Here is a 21,368-nt window from a genome sequence, read left to right on the forward strand (position 1 = left end):
CTTTGAACTCAGTCTGCCTCTCTTAAACCACCTGCTTGTAGGTGGACACACTGTGTTTGCTGCTAGAGACACTGGAGTAACTCAGCTGCTGTTTGCTAGGAGCATGGACAAATCCAGCTGGGCTCAGGTCACATTGCAGCGTATCAGCAAAACTCACAGCATATTTCTAAATCCTTCTTCCTGCTCAAGATCTGTCTAACACTTGAGCTAAGTCTACAACAGTAAATAACAGTGCAAAGAAATGTTTCCCTGAACTGGAAAGTGCTCATTTATTCTGCTAAATTATTAATGTAGTTCCCAGCATAGTATTAGCCACCTCACACTCATACAAACAACTCCCAGGCATGGTTCAGGAGTCAGCTCAGGAATTACTCCTGATTTGCGGTTCAATTCCTGCTATGCAGCTGCCCTGCTTGGAAGATAAATTTTATGTTATGGCATGTGTCACCCTCTGCCAGCTGGCCTCAGTGCCAGCAAACAGTCCTGGGCATATTTAACCTACCAGAGTCAATATAGTCATTATTGCTAAGTACTTTCAGATTGCTCCAGTACAATAATAGACACAGCTCCTACTTCAGATCACTTCCCACCTGGCTCTAACCTCTGAAAAATGCTGCAGTCTTCACCTCCTGCTTTCAGGAAATGATTAAACTTCTAAGCAACTCCACTCCACACTCAAAGATGGGGCATAGCGGCACTGGATATACCTGGTACATGCAGGGTAGGAAGGAAAGAAGAGAAAATACTAGTATGAAACAAAACTGACACTCAAATGAAAGAGAAACAGGCCCTGAGGTATCTTGACCTGTCTCTTTCCTATGTTAAAATCCTTGCCAAAGCAAGGGAACTCCTTTATCAGTTTGTAGAAGAGGCAGCAACACTCCAACACCATGTGGAAATTTTCAGTTTGCCTTTACAGTTTTAGGGGAAAACTTGCTTAACAGAGAACAGGTTGTATTTGTTTTGAAGGGAGTATACTCAGACGCAGGTGTTCCAGGAAGCTCAACAGGCTGCTGTTGCAAGAGCTCTTCCTTCTAAGTGTCTTCTGAATGCAACAGAAAGTGAAAAAGCATGTCACAAGGTCAGGCTGAGCCTGCAAAAATTCTGTTCCCCTTCTCAACTCCTTGAGCAGCCTTAGCTCTACAAGCATATCTAAGATAACCCATGATCACAAGACAGTGCTGTAATGTACAGGTGCCAGGGTAAAGTTCATGTATTCCATTATTTATTACAGGCATTTATACAATACCTATACATCCATAGCAACACTTTATATGGCTTGGATTACAAGCAGTAACTATTCCCTGCTAACACTGAAACTTTATCAGGATAGAAATGGGAATTTTTTCCTGGCTGGCTAAACGTGGAGGGCATTCAAACTTCCAGGTAGCGAAAAGCTGAGGAAAAGGTGCCTTATTGCATTTCCTGAACATCAACAGGCTTTAGCTTAGACATGTTTCTTAAATGGAAGTTTGGTCCTAGACAATCCTTTAAAGACTCCAGTTCTTCACTAGTCTCAACTATCAGTGACAAATTATATGGAGCAGCTTAAATCTTAAACCCCTGAAGACTGAGAGCATGATTCTCCTTGTCTGCATCTCTAGAAAACCACTCACACTCCAGGGAGGGACTTTCCAAGCAACTAAGTTTTGCACTCACTTCATGCTGATGAAAAGAAACACATGGTTTGTGAAAGGGGAGACAGGCCCTCAGCACCTTAAAATCCTTCCAGTCTTTTGCCTTGCAGACTTTGTCTTGCTCGCCACTTGAAGGGCAGCAGCAGAGGCTAGACTACCTACATCAAACCTTCACCCAGCTGAATACAGATAAAACTAAATAAACTAGTTATCTAAATTCCAGATGTATCTAAAACTGTGATACTGAAGAGACAGCTGCCACCTTACACACTGAAGATGCTCCCAGTATCAAGACACTGGGACCATAACATTTCCAGGACACTGAACTGTGCCCCATGTACATGGTCAGGATGCGGGAACCACTCTCCCTCAGGCTTCAGCCTGGCAGGGACCCTTTGGGAACCCCCAGTACAAACCCACAGGGCAAAGTCCCCCAAAGAGCCCTCAGCTGCACTTGCCATAAAATAGCTGCTCACAAGCATGCAAATGCCTGGAACTTCAAGGGTGAAGTAGGGAAGCCTACATAAATTCCTCCTTGTTCCTAAGACATTCCTCCCTTCCCCAGTGCCCCAATCCTGAGGCATGACCTCTAACTCACTTGTTGAAACGGGATCACCCCACAGGAAGGAACCAAAACTCTTCGAACCAGAGAAGACACAAGACAGAGCACATCCACGTGCTAAATGTTTGGCTAGAGAAGTGAGCATCTCAGTTCCACTTCCTGCAACATCTCAAACAGAGGCCAGGCCCTGTTCTTTCCTCGCAGAGACAAACACTTCAACTACTAAACTGGAGCCATGCTCCTCCTGTGTTCTCTCTCTAGCCCAAGCAGTCCTGTGTCTCTGCAAGAACACAACACAGGAAGGCTGACCTGTCTGTCCATGATAGCCTGACACTGGGTACTGTTCCAGGCAGGTGGAAGAAGGGGTTTAAAAGCGCTCCAGTCACTGAAGGAACTGGATTTTCTCTCCACTTCTGAGCACATTTTCCAATCGCTAGAGTATCACAGGAAATACATGTCACCACTTCCTGTGGCCAAGTGGGGTTTTCATTTATTGTTGTTGGGATTTTTTTGTTTGTTTAAGTGAGCTGTGCTTAATTCCTTCAAAGAGACACATGCAGTTGTCTTCAGGTACTGCTGTAGCTCTGGGTTCCCAGTAGACAGAGGCATTTTCTTACCATCTTGAGTGAGATGCTTCAAGGCCAGAGGGCTAGGATTTCAGCCACGAAGTTCCTAGCATTCCCCACCATCTCCCAAGCAGCTCCCTGATAGCCATGGCAGATCCTGCTCTGGAGACACTCCCTTTGCTCTGTACAGCAAGCCTAGGCACTTTTTTCAGGGTCTGAATTTCCCCGCAATGCCAGGGCCTGTGGCACACATTGCAGCACTTCACTACTGTGTGATTAAACCCTCCATTAAATCTAACTTAGCCTCCCTGATGCAGTTCACCACATTTAAAATGGTATTAAAACAACAGCAACAAAAAACCAAACCCCACCCCAAACTTACTGCACTATGTAGCAGCAAAAGCTCTTGGAGATCCTGGAATGACAACACTATACACATTAGAAAACTGCTTTCTAAATAGCAGGCAGGATTGTAGCCTAAGTAGGACAGAGCAACACACACATCTGAAGACAACTGTTGCTCTCAGAATTCTTATTTATTAAGAGCAGAAAGGAAATTTTGCTTAAGTTTTATACATAAAAAAGTAAACAGTAAAATTTTCTTTTTATAGTCTTTCCACTGAAGAAAATTGAGAAATAAGTTGTCTTTTTAGATAATGTTTATTTAAAAAAATAAAATTAATTGACAAAGATACCACACTATTTTGCATGCCGGTCATCCCTTCCGCTTGCAGAACCCTGTTCAATGCATTATTCTTTAGCAAGAAACCACTTTATCAGCAATGCATAAGCAAAAGAACCACATCAGTCTGGACTAAAACCTTGACAGCTGCTTCAGCTACACAAGCTAGTGCGATATCTCTGTTTTTACCAGCTCAGGTCTTTAGTAAATAAATTTCAAGTGGACACTAAACAAGTATTTCACTAAGAGATGATGAAATATTAAAATTAAAAGCAAGTCGTATTGCAGCTGTAATTATACTACATTAGAAACTTCAGTTGTTGGGGATCCATTCACCATATATAGATTATTTTGTAATCAAGGTAATTACAAAGACAGAGCATTACTCCCTGCATGCTTTCCCAGGCTTTGAACCAACAGAGTTGACTACATGTAGAGTTGACTAGGGTGTACTTGGAATTTACTCTCTCAGGCAGGAGACTAGTTAAGGAGTGTTACTGATAACAAAGAATAAAAGTTATACAACATTGATTATTATAAATTACGTTGTTCTTATCTGCTTTTTGCCTTAGTCTCCCATGTATCTTCACATCTGTTCATGTAGAAAACCAACTCTTTCTTATTTCTCCTTATGGTGACTTCCCATTTACTAATGGTGATTAGAATGCGTGGAGGACGACTTGATTCGGAATACGTAGATGTGCAGATGGGCAGCAATCTGATTGCACACACTGACACAGTATCGAAGCAAATCAAAGAGAGAAAAGATCTGCCACAGGAAAAAAAAGATACACACATTTAGGTCTATGTTTTCCTAGAGTATAACGCCACCTGCATACTTCAGAATAAAAGCACTGGGGTCTTCTTTTCACTGACTAAATCTCCAACTCTGTAGGAATAATCACTCAGTGAAGAAAGTTTCTAGGCATGCTGGGCTTTTCTCCAGCTTTGTAAGAATACAGACTCTTAATTCTAGAGTCAGAGAGGGGAAACCAGTTACAGTAGCTATACAGATACTGTGAAATTCCCCATTAACTCTGAATGGTGATAACGATACATAAAATACCAATTTTATTAAAAGGTTAACACTGCATTTTGGTAGATAACACTTAAGTGCTTGATAAGCACATACGAGTTTAACTTACGATATTTTTTCCTAATCAGTGCTGCTAGTAATGACAGACATACATACTTCCAAGAGCTTAAGGCACAGCCGTACTACACTTGCACTGTGCGTAATGTATTCTCTTGCTAACAAGACATCAACACAAATCGTCATAATATTCTATTCTAAGCTTTGAATGTTTGCTACATTGCTTTAAAACTGTTTAAATCATGCACCAAGCAAACCATGTTAACCTCTGTTTGCATGAGCTCTGTTGAAAATCAACTCAGTAAAGTAGGTTCCCAGTCCCACTACCCTTTAGGTGAGTCAGCTAGGCTCAACCAACGCAAACAATATTTGTGAAAGAGCACACAAATGCTTGCAATGATTACCGACAAGCAAAGCGAGCTCATACTTACCAGGGCAATCCAGAGTACAATATATTCATCAATAAAGCTGTTAAAATACTGGTCCAGAAACAATAGCGCTGGGCCTATGAATGCTGTGTCGTGCAGGTGCATTTCGCTTTTGGTCATGTGTGCAACCTATATTAAAAAAAAGGAAGTTTAAGAAATAAACCTATGCTAGCCAACATAGAGTGATTTCAGAATACACAAAGCCAAAAAAGTGCAGTTCAACCCACATTACCGCAAGATACATCAAGTACTTAAGTAGCAGCAGCTATGCTGTTTTAACCATGAAAGACTACAGTTATATGAGATGTAAGGTTTGCAGAGAAGTATCTTTCATTAGAACAAAGAATGTAGCTACAGGGAAAAAAAACTAACACATTTTCCAGCCCACAAACTCTTCCTCCTGCCAGAAACAAAACAGTAAAATGGAAGTAGACTGGTAAATTTTAAGGTTTAGTTGAGCCTGGAAACAAAAACTCACAGCTGCTAGATCTTCAAAAATCAGAGACACTTGGTGTTCCTCTCACTCCACCTATTTGTTCCCATCCCATAAGGATCACCACCTCTCTCTGGTTACAATTTGATGATCATGCCTTTTCATGCCCAAGTGTGACCTTCCCACCCTCCCCCACATGCACAGTGGCTGTCCTACACCACATCCTCACTTTTACCAGCACAACTGTTGATATGACTGTGTAGTAAACTGGTCTTGGTAAGAAATAAACTTTTCTTCCACTGAAAGTTATGTCCAACACTGATCCAGTTCATGTGGCAACACAACATATGCCTGCAGAACTGAGATGGTGGGGGGCAGCAGTTGTTTAATCCCTCATTCACTCTGTTCAACAGGGGCTCCTCTCCTGATAGCATTGCCATCTGTTCCCTGGTACAAGCCTGTTAATAATTTTAACCACTACTTCTCTCCAATTGTTTAAGTTAAACCCTGAGCAACGGTTCCAAACCTCAGCAGCTCTGTCACATTCTCTGCTTCTCCCAAACTTTCCTCCCCTCTGCACCTGCATCTGAGGGGGGTTTCAGCCACCTCTGTTCCAGCCCAGCTCATCACACATGCATAAACACACTGCAAAAGTGTGAATAAACAGCTGGGAAAGGGGGAGAAACAGAACTCAAGCAACTGTACGCTGTACTGGCACTGACTCTGTAACCATGGCATTAGCTTGAGGTTCACCACTCCTCTTTCAAACAGAAGAACGGCTCCACTGTACTGCCAAGCAACTGAAAATAAGTAAAGCACGAGTATTACTTCAGTACACAAACAGGTGCAAGATAGTCAATAGAATAACCAGAAAACTTTAAAATCTACAAGAAGTTTTTCTTACTGCAATAATAAGAAACTCCAAGGGTCTGGTGCACTTACCACTAATTTATTTGTTATTTTAGCAGATACAAAACCAAAAGTAAGTATATATAAGCAGGGATGCCTTTCAAAGAGCTGCACAGCAGATTTCTTGTAGATCATCGCAGCTAATGCAATCACTGACCCAATATGAAGAAAAGGTGAAAGGACACTTGTTCCCTACAGCAAGATAAAGTTAAAGCATTAGGTTAACAAAACATACATGGTACAAAGAAACCTCAATAAGCCAAACACTCACGCGGTATGCAATGGGTGGTTTCTAACTAAAAATCACATTAAAAACATGTCTTTCTGAACACTGGTACTAACAGGAACAAAGTATGGTAAAACTTGAGTGAACATCAGCTGAGAATGTGGTTGAACCTTTCTTGTGCTGGGGGAGAAAATGAGGTTTTAGGCAGCAAGAAGTGCGCATTTCTGAACTTGTCACACAGGCAGTAGCTAACACTGTTAGCAAGTGACAGGAGACAATATTTCTATTGCTTTTTCTGCGCCAGCTAGAAAGCAACTAAAACAGCCTTCTAGGTAGCAAATAATCATTAGGCCAGCATAGAATTGCTTTTTGGAAAACTCCCAGGGCTCCAGAATCAATCATCATCTTCACTGAAACAGAAGGTACTTGTGCAGATACCTCCACCTGCACTTTTTCACTGGTAATATGAATAATACAGATCATCTAGAAGAATCCAAACCATAACCAATCTTCTTGACAAGTTTCCTTCTGAATAGATTTTTGCACTGGACTTTTCTATGAACTCTTTCACAGGTTGTGTATTTGTATAACCTGTTCCATATGATTAATTGAAAAACAAGTATCAAAGTACCATAAGCACTTTTAATCACTCAAAAATTTTAAAAATCTTGACTCCTAAAATTACTATTCTTATGCAGACAATATTAACTTGTTTTTCCCAAGCCAGCAAGGAACTGAAAGGAAAACATTTCACATGTAGGAAGTATTATGTTAAATAAAAACTAAAGGCATGGCTGAAAAGCCACTCAGTGCTGAAGAGTAACTAGCAGAACAAAGTACTTACTGCTATAGTGGATCCATTTTTGCCAACTCCACCTGTGAAGATCACACCAAAATAGTTTGTACAGGAGAATATGGTTCCTGCGACAGTACAGAGAGCCGGGAATATTTTCACCTGAATATTCAGTATTGGAATCTTAATGGAAGAGAGACAAGAAGTTAAAATATGCACAAGCAATCTAAAATTGGGCTTAATACTTCTGGTGCACTCAAACATTCCACTTTCCAACACCATGTTTGCTTTTCTTTCTCTGCTATACAGAGATTTAAATTTCTACAAGGCACAGAGAAATATGTATTTTTCCAATAATTCTTCCATCAAGCTTCCCATAAAGCTGGACTTATCTTCAGTTACCTGAAAAGAGCTGTCAAAAGCAGAGAAGTGGACAGAAAACAAGAACTTGCAAGCTAAATCACCCAGCTATCACATGGAAGAGAAATGCATCAGTCATCTTTTCTGAAGCTGGTTGTAAAACTCACAGATGCAGCCCAATATCAAACTGGGCAAAGCAAGAGCCATTGGCAAAAGCCCCTTAAGAAACTGGATCCTATCTTATGGGCAAGACAAGGGAAGCCAAGAGAGATCAAACAAGTCATCTTGGAGTCAGTAAGCCTAGGAGAGCAAGCAATGAGGTTGCTAAAGAAGTGAAAAATGAGTGCAGGCAGCTTTGGAAAAGGCATTTTTTAACAGTAGTGTTTCAAGCAGAACAGGAGAAACTCGAAGTGAAGAAAGTTCAAAATAAACCACAGGAGATATGGTATGGAAGCAAGTGTTTAGATGAACTACCCAAAACTTCCCAACTTATCTATACAACTACTAAAAATCCTCACAGGCTCTTAATTCAGGAACTGAAGTCATAACACTCAACTGAAAAACACACTTGGCCCCCCAACAGCAAGGAGTCCAACTACATACAGAAGGCCAAATGAGGTCAAGTTGTTTCTATTTTTCCTCAATTATACTCTCAGTGTAGCTTTCAGCAGGTAAAGATCATTAGTTTTCTATCACATTCAATAACTTAATCTCTTGATCTTTTCAGGGCACAATTAAGAGTCAGAGCCAGCTTTAACTCTCCATGCCTTGCTCTTAGGCAGCCTACAGATGAGCACCCAGACCACCTCTCCAAATCACTGCCCCACAGGCTTCTGTCCAGCTGGCATAGTTTCATGACACTCAAACATATCTATCCCTTGCTCAGGCTGCACTGTCAAGTCAGAAAACATTTTCTGAAAATAGTAAACAAAGAATAATGATAAATAAAAGGCATACATTGCCACAGACTGGAGTGCTAACTGTAATCATTCATTAATGTTACTAGGCACAGGACTTCTGAAAGTCTCTCCTCAGCCTTATAAAGGAAGGTACTTGTGCTGCCCTCTGCTTCAGTAACCATACTTTGGTATTTAAAGAATGGGGTGAATTTGCTCTTCTACAGGAAGAGGAAAACAATGGCAAGCTTCATACAGGAGTCAAAACACATTAAGCTTGACATTTCCCAAAGACAAGGGGAGTTTGCTGGGAAAACACCCCATGAACTCCAAACTACTACCAACACATCTGAGAACAATTCCTGAGCATCCTTCTCAAACCAGAAGGATGAGACCACACTGTTGTAACATCCAGTTTGGCTAGTTGTGCTTTATTAACACACACCTTTTTGCTTCCACTGTTAGCTGCATCAGTGATAGGTATTAGACTGCACTTATCTGGCATGGATATAATTAAGAAATAATTAATGGGAAACAAAGCCACATACAGAAATTTGGCAGAGGGAAGTCAAAGGAGAGGTATAAAAAGGCAGCACCTGCTAAATTGCTTTGCATACAAAATGGAGCAGCAAGGCCAAAAGTTGGAAGCAGCAAAGGCAAGTAAATGGCATGGAGAAAAAAGAAAAAAAAAAAATCTGAGTAAAGGGAGAGAGGGAGTTGTACTCAGAAATCTTCCTACAAAATGGTATTGCAGCCCCTGACTTTTTAAATGAGGGCACTACAAGGCAAGCCACAAGACTTCCTTGCCTGGTATTCCATATATCACTACAGTCTACGCAACTATTCTGACCTTTCTGGTAATTGCACGGGTTTCACCAGAAGTCGGATGCATGCAGAACTTCACAAGACTATGTCAATAATGCAGAGAAGTATCACAAGCCCAATCTTTTGCAGGTAAATCATGTTCTCTGTTAAACCCTTTGAAGTTGATTACAAGAGAAAGGCTACTCTGCACAGAAAGCTTCTGAACACAGATACATTCTGGCAAAGAGAGCATTCCAAATTTTGTCTGGGGAAAAAAACCATGCACATTTCTGGAAAAAAAACACCCATGCATGTTAATAAAAACAAGTGGCAGCAGGCAAAGAATGGATTAATGAGTGCTTGCCAGAGCCTGGGTTAAAGCAAGTCCAGAATCATTTGCCAGAAAGTTTATGTCAGGCCTGCAGACTAGATGCCATCAGACTTTTATGCAGCATGAATTGGGATTTTAAAAAAAATATATATGATTAGGACACAGTCAGGAAAAGAACACAGCTAAGGGCTCAGGGAAGCAGCAGTGAAGTGTGTAAGAGACTACACGTCCGTAAGTGGACAGGGGCACTCCCTCCAGAAACTCTTCTTGGCTTGCTCCTAGTCACAAATACCACAACCAGCTGGGCAACTCATATTATTGTGGGAGTCCTTCTCACAAGGCTGGATCCCAGCTGTAGTTGAGAGCTATGTATGTACGCTTCAGTCACATCTGCAAGAGGAATAACTCATAGCAGGCCAAAACTAAGCTTGCTTTATATTCACAAAGTGTTTATGCTTTTAAAGATTACGTTGTGGAATAAAACTCAAGCAATTGCAGCACTTTTCTCACTTCAAACAGAAAAAACCCTCTATATAATCAATGCATCAAACAAGTTGCACCTAAGCTTGCTCACTTTACTCACATTTTCCAAATGAGGATCACAGCTGCAGTCATACTTACCATCCACCAGAAATTACCAAGCTCCAGGAGCCTTGCAGAACAGCATTTTAACACACTTTAAAGAGAATCTACACTGACAGAAAGAAGGAAGCCAGTACAGGTATGCACCATTTCATGGAAAAAAGAAAGCTAATGAAAGCAACAATTGACAAAATACACAATTCTACATTTAGCCTACTCAGATTGTTTTGCTTTTCACATGTTAGCATAAGAAAGTGGAATGTTTGAGTATTCAACCACATTTTATTCCGTTATTTTTTGCCCCAGATAGAAAAAAAATCAAAAATACCAAACCACCAATTTTGCTGTCACATAAAATGTTAAAGGATTGGGGAGGGGGATGAGGTAAGGAGGGGTTATATGATATATCTTGCTCTGTAAGTAGTAAATAACATTTATCTCTAAATAAACACAAAAAATCTCACAAGTTGAATGAAAAAGGAATATTCCTAATTGTCCTGGGAAACCTGATGAAGTTTGCTCTCTGGAGAAATGCCTTCATTAATCCAACACCGAAATTCAAAATAGTTTCATCTTTTGGGAGCTGACTTAGCCAAACACTGCTGCAACCCAGAACTTCTAATACATTTTAAGGTTTTGCTGAAAAGGGTTATTTCACAGGTTATTTAAAAGGGTTATTTAAGTTATTAAATAACACAAGAGAACAATTTCTAAGCTCACATAAACATCACCTGGCCCTGAATCGCGCCAGAGGTCGCTGTGACAGCATTTGCCCCCCGTTTTTTAAAAAAAGAAAACAAACCAAGAACATGAATTGGAAATCCCTATTTGTAATGTGGAATAATAGCTGTGTAGGGATGTTGGCCACACTAATCTCTCTGGAAAAGTTTGGCACCAATAAGCTGACTTGTAACCTCATTTTTTTTAGAATTAGTTCTATCCACACTCATTCTCTTTAGATGGTATTTACTTTGCAGTTTTTATAATTAATTGGGGGTGGGGGGGTGGGGGGGAATGTAAGCCTGAAAGCACATGTAGCAAAATTGGGGTAGCCAAGGTTAGCTCCTTTTTCTAGATATTCTCTACAATGTTAGAGGGTTCATTTCTCTAGTTATATGAAGAATATTAGAAATTCATCAATTTGGGGTGACATGTTTCAGTAATTTTTGACCATCTCTTGGTTTTATTGCAAATCAAGATTTCTTTATCCACCTTAAGAATTGCATTTATCAAGTACACAAACAAGATCAATACTCGGGAAGGAAAACCTTCCAGGAAATCAATGCTTTAGATGTTATTTCCAGAATTTTTTTTTTTTTATTTATGTATGCACGTACATGCTTTTCTCTGGACAATGCCATTTTGATAGCCCAATGTGACTTCACTAATGCAAATATAAAGTCAACTTATGACAGCCCATAAACTGCCAGCTGACATGGCCTGGTGAGCCTATATAACATCTGCAGGATCTACATGCAGCCAGCCTATGACAGTCAGCTTGCTTAATCAGGATGATCTTCATTTAAAAAAGAGTGATAATTTTTTCCTCCCCTCCATACAGATAAGAGTTTTCAGCCACATTCAGGCCAAATTATCTACTGGTGGTTACCAACTGCTCTCCAGAAGTTTCCCCCATACCCTCAGTCCAACTTAGTACTCCTCCATTGCTGATCTAGCTCATTGCATGAAATTAATTCAAGTTTTGGCCAGCACTCTCAAAGGAAGCTGGACTTCACTGAAGGTACATTTAAGTTTGTGCAACGTTTGATAACTTTCTACCTGCAAACACAAAATACAAAACAATAGCTTGTTTTAATAACTCTGGTAAAACCAGAATGCAGTTATTGCCATGTGACCTATACTCAAGAATATATATTTCCCTTTATGAGGAAAAGCGAGACCTTCCCCTCACAAATTAAACTGTGCTACTATACGCTGGTAGTTCTTCCAGGTGTCTAAGAGATTATTAGAAAGGATAAAATAAGAACATGAACAAAATTACCAGAGATTGCCAAAAAGGTGGTCCTCCAATCACTGCCAGTAAATGCATGATTATTATGAAGATTTGTACTTCAGTCACATCAATTCTGATTAGGTACAAAAAGCCAAAAAAAGCAAAATTATTCAAAGCAATTTCAAGTCAGTTATTTGCAAGCTCAGCAGCTCTCCTCTATCATGCACAGTATAAAAACTCCAAAGTACTGAGGAAAACGAGAGGCAAAATTTATAAATAATTTAGAAAGCAAAAATATATTTTAGTTTTATTGTTAAAATTAAGAGCCATGCTGTGCTATACTTTTTGTTTTATTTCACAGTGCAATAAAAATCCATTTTGTCAAAAGGAACAGTCGGAACTCTTTTTTAACTGACCAATACCAGTTGCAGAAATAAATATTCAGTTTTAACCTTGCCCACCGAAAAAAGAGAATTTATTTCAGATTATAAAATTCAGGAAAGATATTTTTAATCCCTATTATAATCCCTACACTATTTTTAATACGAATATTCTCTCTGAATAGCATCAAACTTTAAAAAGAAACACAAATCCCTGAAGAGTTTATGCAAATGTAAATGGTACAGTCAGGTGCAGTGCTAAAGATTACACAGTTCAGCCTCTAGCATGCAGCAAGAAGAGAAACCACTTCTGTTTCTAGCATAGCTAGCATGTTTTGTAGAAGGGCAAGAAGGAAAGGCTTATAGAAAAGACTGAATTTAAGACTTTGTTTCAAAGAGCATGCAAAAGTCTTGGAGCTAGCAAGAGGGAAAAATGGCTATACAAATCAATTCCAGAAATAGAAGTAAAGAAAAATACAAGTGAAACAAAGAGGATGGACTTGCTGGTGTATTATATGAAGCCATATAATACTATCTTATACTGGAGTACTTTATCAAAAATAATCCTTTGAGTCAGTTTGAAATATTTATGGCATATTCCTTACCTCTAATTATACAGTTCTACCTAAAAGACTCAAAATCGCTTCTTGCAAATACATGCTTTGCTGTTACAAAAGTACTGTTGATATCAACTGTATAGGCATAAGGGAGTAATGGTTCAGGGATAGGGTTTTTTGCCTGTGTTAAATGAGCTACAAGACCATATAATTAAGTTTAATATCAGGTTAGCATGCTACCTCAAGTTTTCTCTACAGCCTTTGTTGCACTTTTGGAGTGGATCCTCTCACTTGAGAATCTGCAGTCTGACCAAAATATGATTTCATTTCAGCAGCAGATCAATATGCACACAGGATAATTATAAAGCTGCATCCAATTCCCATGTAGAACATCCCCCAAAGCATAAGAAAGCAGAAGGGCAATGGTACGTGGCATTCAATGCAATCTCTTATCTTACTATGGATTCTCTAAATGCTGGCTGCTGCTTTCAGCAGCCTGTAAAAACACTGCATCCACCTCCCACTGTGCAACTTCACCTTTCCATCAGCCACGAGACTTTCTGAACAACTCCCTAAGAGCAGGACACACACCTATGAAACAAGCAAGCAGAATCAGCACATGGCAGCACTGTTGACAGCAGGCAAACAGGGTATGAGGCACCCAGCCCCTGACTATTGCTGTTGCAAACTACCACTGCTCCCTCCCAAAGTCGTAAAGTAAATAAGCAGTGAAGCAGCAGAGGGGAGCATAAAGAAGGTGGGAGAGCAGCAATACCCAGGAACTAGCCAGACTCTTAGCATATATTGGGAAAGTTTAGCCAAAGCTGTCAGAGGAAACCTAGAGAAGATTCCAATTAAAAGACCATTTCCTTTAGATGTCTCTGCTTTGTAAGTTTTCTTTTCACTACACCAAGCATGGAGATATGAGCTCCACAGGAAATAACCTCAGGGGTCCTCCTATATTCTGATATATTCAATAACAATCCTGTAAGGCAATCAGAGCTGGCTTGGGGAAAAAATTAACTTCCACAAAGAGGAAAGAATGTTCTAAAAATCCACATTTTCAGTCCTCATACAAACAAATTAAGCCATTGAGCTACCTTACAAGAAAAAAACAAAAATGCTCAGCCATGCAAGAAGAGAGATACACAAAACATCTGATTAAATGCAAATTGCTTCCTCCTATCTTTTGGAGTCAGCATGGAAATGTGTTTTCAGTGTGTCCAACTGAGGCAGGGCTGAAGCAGCTCCATGAACCCACATAGGTTAAACATGAATGCATTTTAGCCTACTCCACTACTTACGTCAGTGACCTAAAAGGATATAAAGCAACTGAGAAAGCTCACAGAAACAGTGACTAATAACTAATGTAGGTAACTCAAGTTTATAGCTTTCCTTGGATGGTAAAACAGGTTTCTTTTGGCAGCAGTAATCTTAATGCAAAATAAAGTAAGGTCATATACTTCAAAAAAATTTTCAGATCATAAAAGACAAGGTATTCTGGAAGACAAACTCTTACACAAAACTGAGCGCCCAACCAAATCGGTGGAAGCAGTGCCTGGATTCAGGTTAAGGAGACAGCATTATCTTCTTTACAGAGTCATGGTACAACCTTTGCTCCATTGTCTGTAGTTCTGCACTCCTGAACTTAAAAATGGCATCGGGCAGCTGGAAAGGGTTCAGCAATGAATTGCAAGTATATTTGGTTAAAAACTCCTCCCTGACTTATTATAAGAATCTCATATTGCAGAACAAATATGAGTCTTAACTTCAATTCTACGTAAAGAGAAGATTTTTTTAACACCGCAGGGCTCCTTAAGACAGAAGACAAAGACATAAGACCGAGGAGAAATTAAACACCTGACCTATCACCTAAATAAAGCATAAGTTCTTAATACCAAGGATGAAAGAGGATTGAGAACATCCTATGCTCACTAAAACCACTGTTGGATGACAAAAATACACGCTCAACACCAGTAGAGTACATGCCTGGTGCTAGAATTATCCAGTGAATTTTTATTGCAGGATGTCAAACGGCCACTGCTTAGAAATCTAAGAATACAGGAATCCAGACAGGCAGCTCCTCGAAGCTAGACCACAAAAGGGAATAACATTTGGAAACAGAAGCTGGATGAAAGGGAGAAGAGGCACACTGTTCCTCTATTCCTTTAACTTGTATTTAAAATGACTGTGCAACTACAGCATAAACTGGACTAAATCCATGGTACTGCTAAAAGGAGCAGTCATCCCAGCTTTTCTAAAGACCAAACACTTTCTCACCCCAAAACCACCTGCTCGGTCCCTCTCTCTCCCTTGTGCCAGCACTACAGTCTCAGGCCATCAACTGGATCAGGGAAGGGGCTTAGCTAAAACGACCCAAGCGAAAAAGAAAGAAAAGAAAGTTTCCTGTCCCAATTTCTAGCATATCAGCTTTCCTTATCCATTTTGCGTGGCCTCATGAATGATGCAAGCACAAAGGAGAGGGCAGTGGAAGGTCTACGCTGCCTCTTTTGGCAGCTGAATAAACAAACTGTGCTGAGTCAAAGTGACTGTGCAGCTACAGACTTAGACAAGGGAGTAAAAGGAGGAATAAATGGGAACAAGTTAAGGCTTCTGAATGCAACACAAGTGGACTGCTACCATTCATGAAAGTCCTAAGCAGCCCTTAAAATGTAACACGGTAAAAAAAGTGAAAGAATGCAATTAGCAAACAAAGTAACAATGGTTTTGTCAAGAAAGATACTGAGCAGAGGTAATACTGGTAATGTTAGAGGTAATACCTGGAAAATGTTAACATGTCGGGCAATGTAGAAGACATTTGTTCCTACACTTTAATGATTAACTTGTATTCATTAATTGCTTCAAGATAAAATGTGCTAGTAATAAAAAGATCCATAAATTGCCTCAGTCACCGTATTGTTTTTAAACTCTGGTAGAACTGGGAAGGTACCTAACAAAATGACAAGACAAAAGCAGACCTGCAGGGAAAGTGGCTTGCTCAGTTTGGATGTAGACTGACTAAAGCCTTTCTGTGCTCCCCACACTGGCCTTTTGAGGAAAAATATATATAGCTTGCTTTAGTGGCTAGGGAAATTATTTGCAAAGCAGGGTGATAACATTCCTGGTTAAATATTACATAAATAGTACTATATTTTTTTCCACAAAGTTCCATTGCACATTGGAGTGCCTCTTCCTATGATAAGGACTACAGAAAACACAGACTGGAGTAGTGGATCATTTATCAACTAATAGTAGAAAATTTTTTTAGCTTCAATGCAAAAAGATGGGTACCATGAGGAAAACAAACCCATAGCACTGGGAAACCAAAAACGGGAAGAAGCCTTTGGTGCAGCAGACCCCCACCCCCCATTTAATTACTGCACACAACCAGTAGCCCAGTACCATAAGCAGACCTGTAGGAAAGCAAAAATATTTCAAAGCCAGAAGGGAATTGGCCAGTTCAAAGTCTGATTCTATTTTCTCCATTGGCCAGTTCAAAGTCTGATTCTATTTTGTCCTTGTGTTTGTATTTATTTACTCATCTAAATGATACAGTGGACATCCTAAGAAAAAACAAATGGCAAGAGCTAGCAGCATGAATTCTGCAGCTCAAGTAAGGGGGTTTCTTAAAGCCTCTTAACTGGGATATTTTCAGCAATCACTTGAGCCACACTTCCCTTAACCTGACAGTTTTTCTGCCTGATGTTTCCTGACAAATTGAGTCATGTCAGCATTGCCCAAACAGTTTATGTTGCTAGGATGATGCAGAGACATAGCACACAATATGTGGCAGATCCCTAATACCTATGAAATGAAGAAAATGAAACAAACCATTTCCCCCAAGACATGCCCACACCACAATAGATGGACGTAAAGTTATTGTAACAGTTCCTCAACAGACACAAAGCAGTCTAGTTCCAAAGATCTCTTCTTCAAATAAACCAGGGATTTTTTCGTCTTCTAGAAAATAAACAGAAGACCCTGAATTAAGATTTTAAGATCACCAGGAACATCCAGGCAAAGAACCAAGGAACAAAGATCAGACACCGAAGACAAAGCAACAAAGAACCTAGACTCAATATTTTAAAAATGCCAAGACAGAACATCTAATTGCAAGGCTGGGAAAAACATTGAAAATTACCCTGAAAAATACTGATTCTGCAGCAAACTGATGTTAGGAAAGAATTAACAAAGAGCATCTCTGCAGAACTGAAGATAGCAAGCAGGGACTAGGTCAAACAATGTCAACACTGCACCAGGTACCTTTGTGAACTAAAGGCTTGTTTTGGGTTGTGGTGCTTTGTTGCCAGCTGGGCTTAAACCATGACAAAGCTGTAAACAATATTTAAGTGTGTTAATTCAGAAAAAGTCAGGGAAGCATAAAAGCTGTGAGTTTTTAAATGCACATTTCATCCCTCACTCCCTGTCTGCCTAAATTCACAAGACAGCACAATGTCTATAGAGCTTCAACAGGCATTCTCCAGTTCTTGCAGGGAGACTGCAATGGATTTTACTGCACACACTGCAACACGTTTTACTCTTAATCTGTCCTTCCTTGTCATGCCAAACTTGGATGCAGATTACTTGCTAGTTTTCAAACATTAGTTTCCTGACATAATAGAAGATTATTAGGAACGGTATTATTTTAACATTTTTTTTCCTATGAAAGCCTTGAGTAATTTCCAGATTCAATCATTTTAAACACCTTAATTTTCAATTTCTCTATATAGTTGTGCTAAACTGTATTAAAACTGCCCAATTTTGGTCTTTGAAAAAGCACCAAAACATGAGGTAAAACACTGCAAGCAAAAGTCACATTCCAGCAGTACAAGTACTAAAGGGTGACATTGCAGAGCTGCAGGAAGAGGGAGGCAGGGCTGAAGCTCTTTTTAATTCTGCATGTTTACACTTCAGGTTAGAGTAAACCTGTTTTAAGTTGATTCCCAAAATCTTTTTGTTTTCTATTGTTTAAAGCCTTCATGTTCTTTTAAATAATTTCTCCATAGGCTAAAGGCATAAGCAAACTTCATTAACAATTTAAGAATTTTTTCCCCTTCCTTGATGAATAAAAAAGCCTTACCGCCCAGCACATGTAAGTACAAGGTTTATCTGTGTTGCAAGAATTGTAAGCTATTCACTTCATATTTTGCCAGATCACGTAATATTTTCAAGACAGGGCTATATTATTATACTTTCTCAGTACAAATGTTTGTCACATGAAACAGCTATCAGATGAAAAAGAACAGCATAAATACGTATTTCCTGTAGCTTAACTATCTCAGAGATGGTGCAATATTGAAATAAAAATCTATACCACCTGACCTCAAACTGTGTAAAATAAGCGTGATGCTTCGTGTGTTCTGGGTGAATGACTTAGAAGCAGCAGCATCTTTACTTATTAATTAAGACTAAAAATAAAGATGCCACTAGGGATCTGAAACTACACATGCAAAAATTTAAGAAGATAATTAAGTCTATTCTGTAATTCAGTATGCCTAAAAACTGGTTAAAATTAGCATGCATGAGGGGACTTGTCACAAGCAAACACTTGGCATTCTGTTACTGGAGCAAAAGTGACAAAACAGTCTGCTTGGCTCATCCACTACACACACCACTCCTACCAACCACTGCATTTATTTATAAAACAGATTTCTTCTTGAATGGCAAAGGCATCCTTTCCAAGGGTGGAGACCATAGGTGGGGTCTACAGACTGACATCTCCATCAGCTCCAGGTCACCTGTGCAGAGAATCAGAACTCCTCCTGCTCCCCTATTAGATGGCAATTTGTCCTCATCCATTTTAAACAATTCACTTTCATGACAGAATTTGAGTTGCTTCCTCTCATGTAATTATCATACCAGTGGGTGACTTTGGAAGTCTCTGAATGTTTTGGTATTAAGGGATTTTTTTTTTTTTTTTTCCTCCCCTAAATGACTTCTCAGGCAGAGTCATAATGCCGTTATCACAACAGGCTAAAATCTTGATTAAGCTCTTCCTTCAAGTTATTGCTTGCTACATTACCATTTCCTGCCACTAAGTATTTCCAACCTTTCATAGACTGTCAACAAAGTATTTAAAAATTATGTCATCTGACTACCTTCAGAGCATGCCTAACTGGCACTTGGCTTAAATTGTCAGAGGCAGCCAGTGGATGACATACACCATGATTTACGAGAATGCTGATATTGTTGGATCTAAAGTAGAGCTGATAATTAGACTCTTTCTAATAGCCTCATGAAAGCAGAGATTGTGCTGAACCATTAAATGAAAAAAAACAAAAGAACAGCATAATTTGCATCAATGCAAGTTTAACAAAGGGTATGTACCCCACCCCCCACCCCCCCAAATCTCAGTTTTACTTAAAATCCCATGCAGTTCTAAGAAGGCTATCAAAAAGCTATTCTTATATCCTCAAATATTTCAAGGGAAACTCCTGGCTAACAATCCAGCAACTATGAGAAATTTCAAGAAACCTAACCTACTCACTTTTAATGATACCATTTTGGGGGGGGGGGGGACGACAACACCCCACCTTTATACTGTATTAAAAAAGGTGAAATGAAGAAGAGAAATTCCTTTCTAAAGAGTAGTACACCAGAATGGAGAAGGATATATTTAGCACAGACATAAGGAAAAGCATTTTGAAAATAAAGACAACCCGGAAATAAAGTTACTTAACAATGAAGCTACAAGCACAGTTAAGCAACTAGACTACACGGATGAAGTAGCATAGTTCAAACCAGGCATTTTTAACCAGTAACTGGTGACTTTTTAAGCTATTGCACTGCGTACAGTTCCCTGAACTAGCTAAGCAATTCTCTTTTCTGGTGGAAAGGTATTTAAACAGCAACAACAAAAAAGTTTCTACAACTTTAAAAAAAGTAGTTCCAACAAAATTATTCTACACCCACACTTACAGAGCTGCTTCCACAACCCTGGTTATCTTTTAGGTGAAGCCAGAACTGTGACAAAATAAAAAGAAATGTTTAAAGCAAACTTTTCTGTTTAACAGGCAGGTTTTTGCTTTGTTTTCAAGTAAAACATGATGCTTTCAAAAAATTTATTTCCGGTTAGATAAGATTTATACTGCTCATTCATACTTTGCAAATGTTTTTTTTCACCTCATATTAAAGCACTTGTGAAATACCCTCAGAAAGATGTTTTTCATATACCAGTTACTATGTGCATGACAAAGGTGCTGTCTCTGCTTAGTCCATGCTATTGCTTGCCAGGTAGCTTTAACGTTCACTTTACCGTATAGTTCCAGAACCAGGGCCCCAGAGTTCCTGTGAGAAGCTGGATTGCTACTGTACAGAGCATAGACTCCGTAACATCAAATCTATGTGTGAGGGAAAAAAACATTTCAAAACATTTTCCCGAGCACTTCAGTTAAGTGGAGCCATTAGAACGGATCTTCAGTCATGGCATAAAGAACAAAATCCAGACAACTACTGTGCAGCATTGAGATAATTTAAAGGGTAGGTCAGAGGAAGGGAATTAATGACCACAAAAAATGAGAGTATTAATGAATTAACAAAAATATCGTAACCCACATAGTATTTTACAGATTTAAAACCCCATTCAGAGTTTCTGCAATTTACCGTACAACTCCAACACAAGGGCAAACACAGTCATCAGTGTATGCATGAGGAAACAAAATGAAATTCCTTGCTCTAAGTCACAGCAAATAAAACTCATAATCAAACACAATCCAGGACCTCTCATCTTCCTACCTCATGTTCATATCTCCAAATGACAGTGAAGATATGAATTCTTCATCTAAAGAGGCTACTGCATATTTTGTTTGTAGAGCAGAAGCACAGACTGCATCTTGAGTTTGCCACTTCTAAGGGAAAGCAGGAAGCTACACCTCCCTGCTCACGCAACTCTTTGGCTTCTTGGCAAATAATGCGAAAAAAGTCAAGTGAGCTCTGGACCCCTACTCAGTGGTAACTGAACTCCGTTCTGTACACCTGGATTTTTCACCCCTGACAGAAAGGGATGAAAAGATACGCTGTAGCCAACAGAGCCACAACTACAGGACATACTCCTTATGGTAAAATGCAGATTTATAGCATTTTATAACTAAAATATTTTAAAGTGTGATCAAGTTAAAATTACATCAAACCATCTAGCTTAAAAGAAAATTCAGCAATGAGATTCAGCCACAACAG

General features: G+C 39.4%; 1 protein-coding gene across 6 annotated transcripts in view; it reads right to left on the reverse strand.

Moving 5' to 3' along the window:
- Positions 1-3,406: 3,406 nt before the first annotated feature.
- The window catches only part of CEPT1 (choline/ethanolamine phosphotransferase 1), a 69,958-nt gene continuing 51,996 nt past the window's right edge, over positions 3,407-21,368 (reverse strand). For 5 of the 6 annotated variants that reach the window (XM_052814200.1, XM_052814199.1, XM_052814194.1 and 2 more), the window contains exons 5-9: positions 12,305-12,389; positions 7,381-7,512; positions 6,344-6,502; positions 4,972-5,097; positions 3,407-4,216 (exon numbers count right to left, since the gene is read on the reverse strand). In XM_052814200.1, the coding sequence (XP_052670160.1) occupies positions 4,097-4,216; positions 4,972-5,097; positions 6,344-6,502; positions 7,381-7,512; positions 12,305-12,389 (622 nt within the window). In that variant the 3' untranslated portion in view covers positions 3,407-4,096. Of the gene's footprint in view, positions 4,217-4,971; positions 5,098-6,343; positions 6,503-7,380; positions 7,513-12,304; positions 12,390-20,448; positions 20,534-21,368 lie in introns of all 6 variants that reach the window. The other variant, XM_052814195.1, reaches the window with a different exon arrangement.

The sequence above is a fragment of the Harpia harpyja genome, chromosome 19 (assembly GCF_026419915.1).
Source record: "Harpia harpyja isolate bHarHar1 chromosome 19, bHarHar1 primary haplotype, whole genome shotgun sequence".
NCBI classification, from domain to species: Eukaryota; Metazoa; Chordata; class Aves; order Accipitriformes; family Accipitridae; genus Harpia; species Harpia harpyja.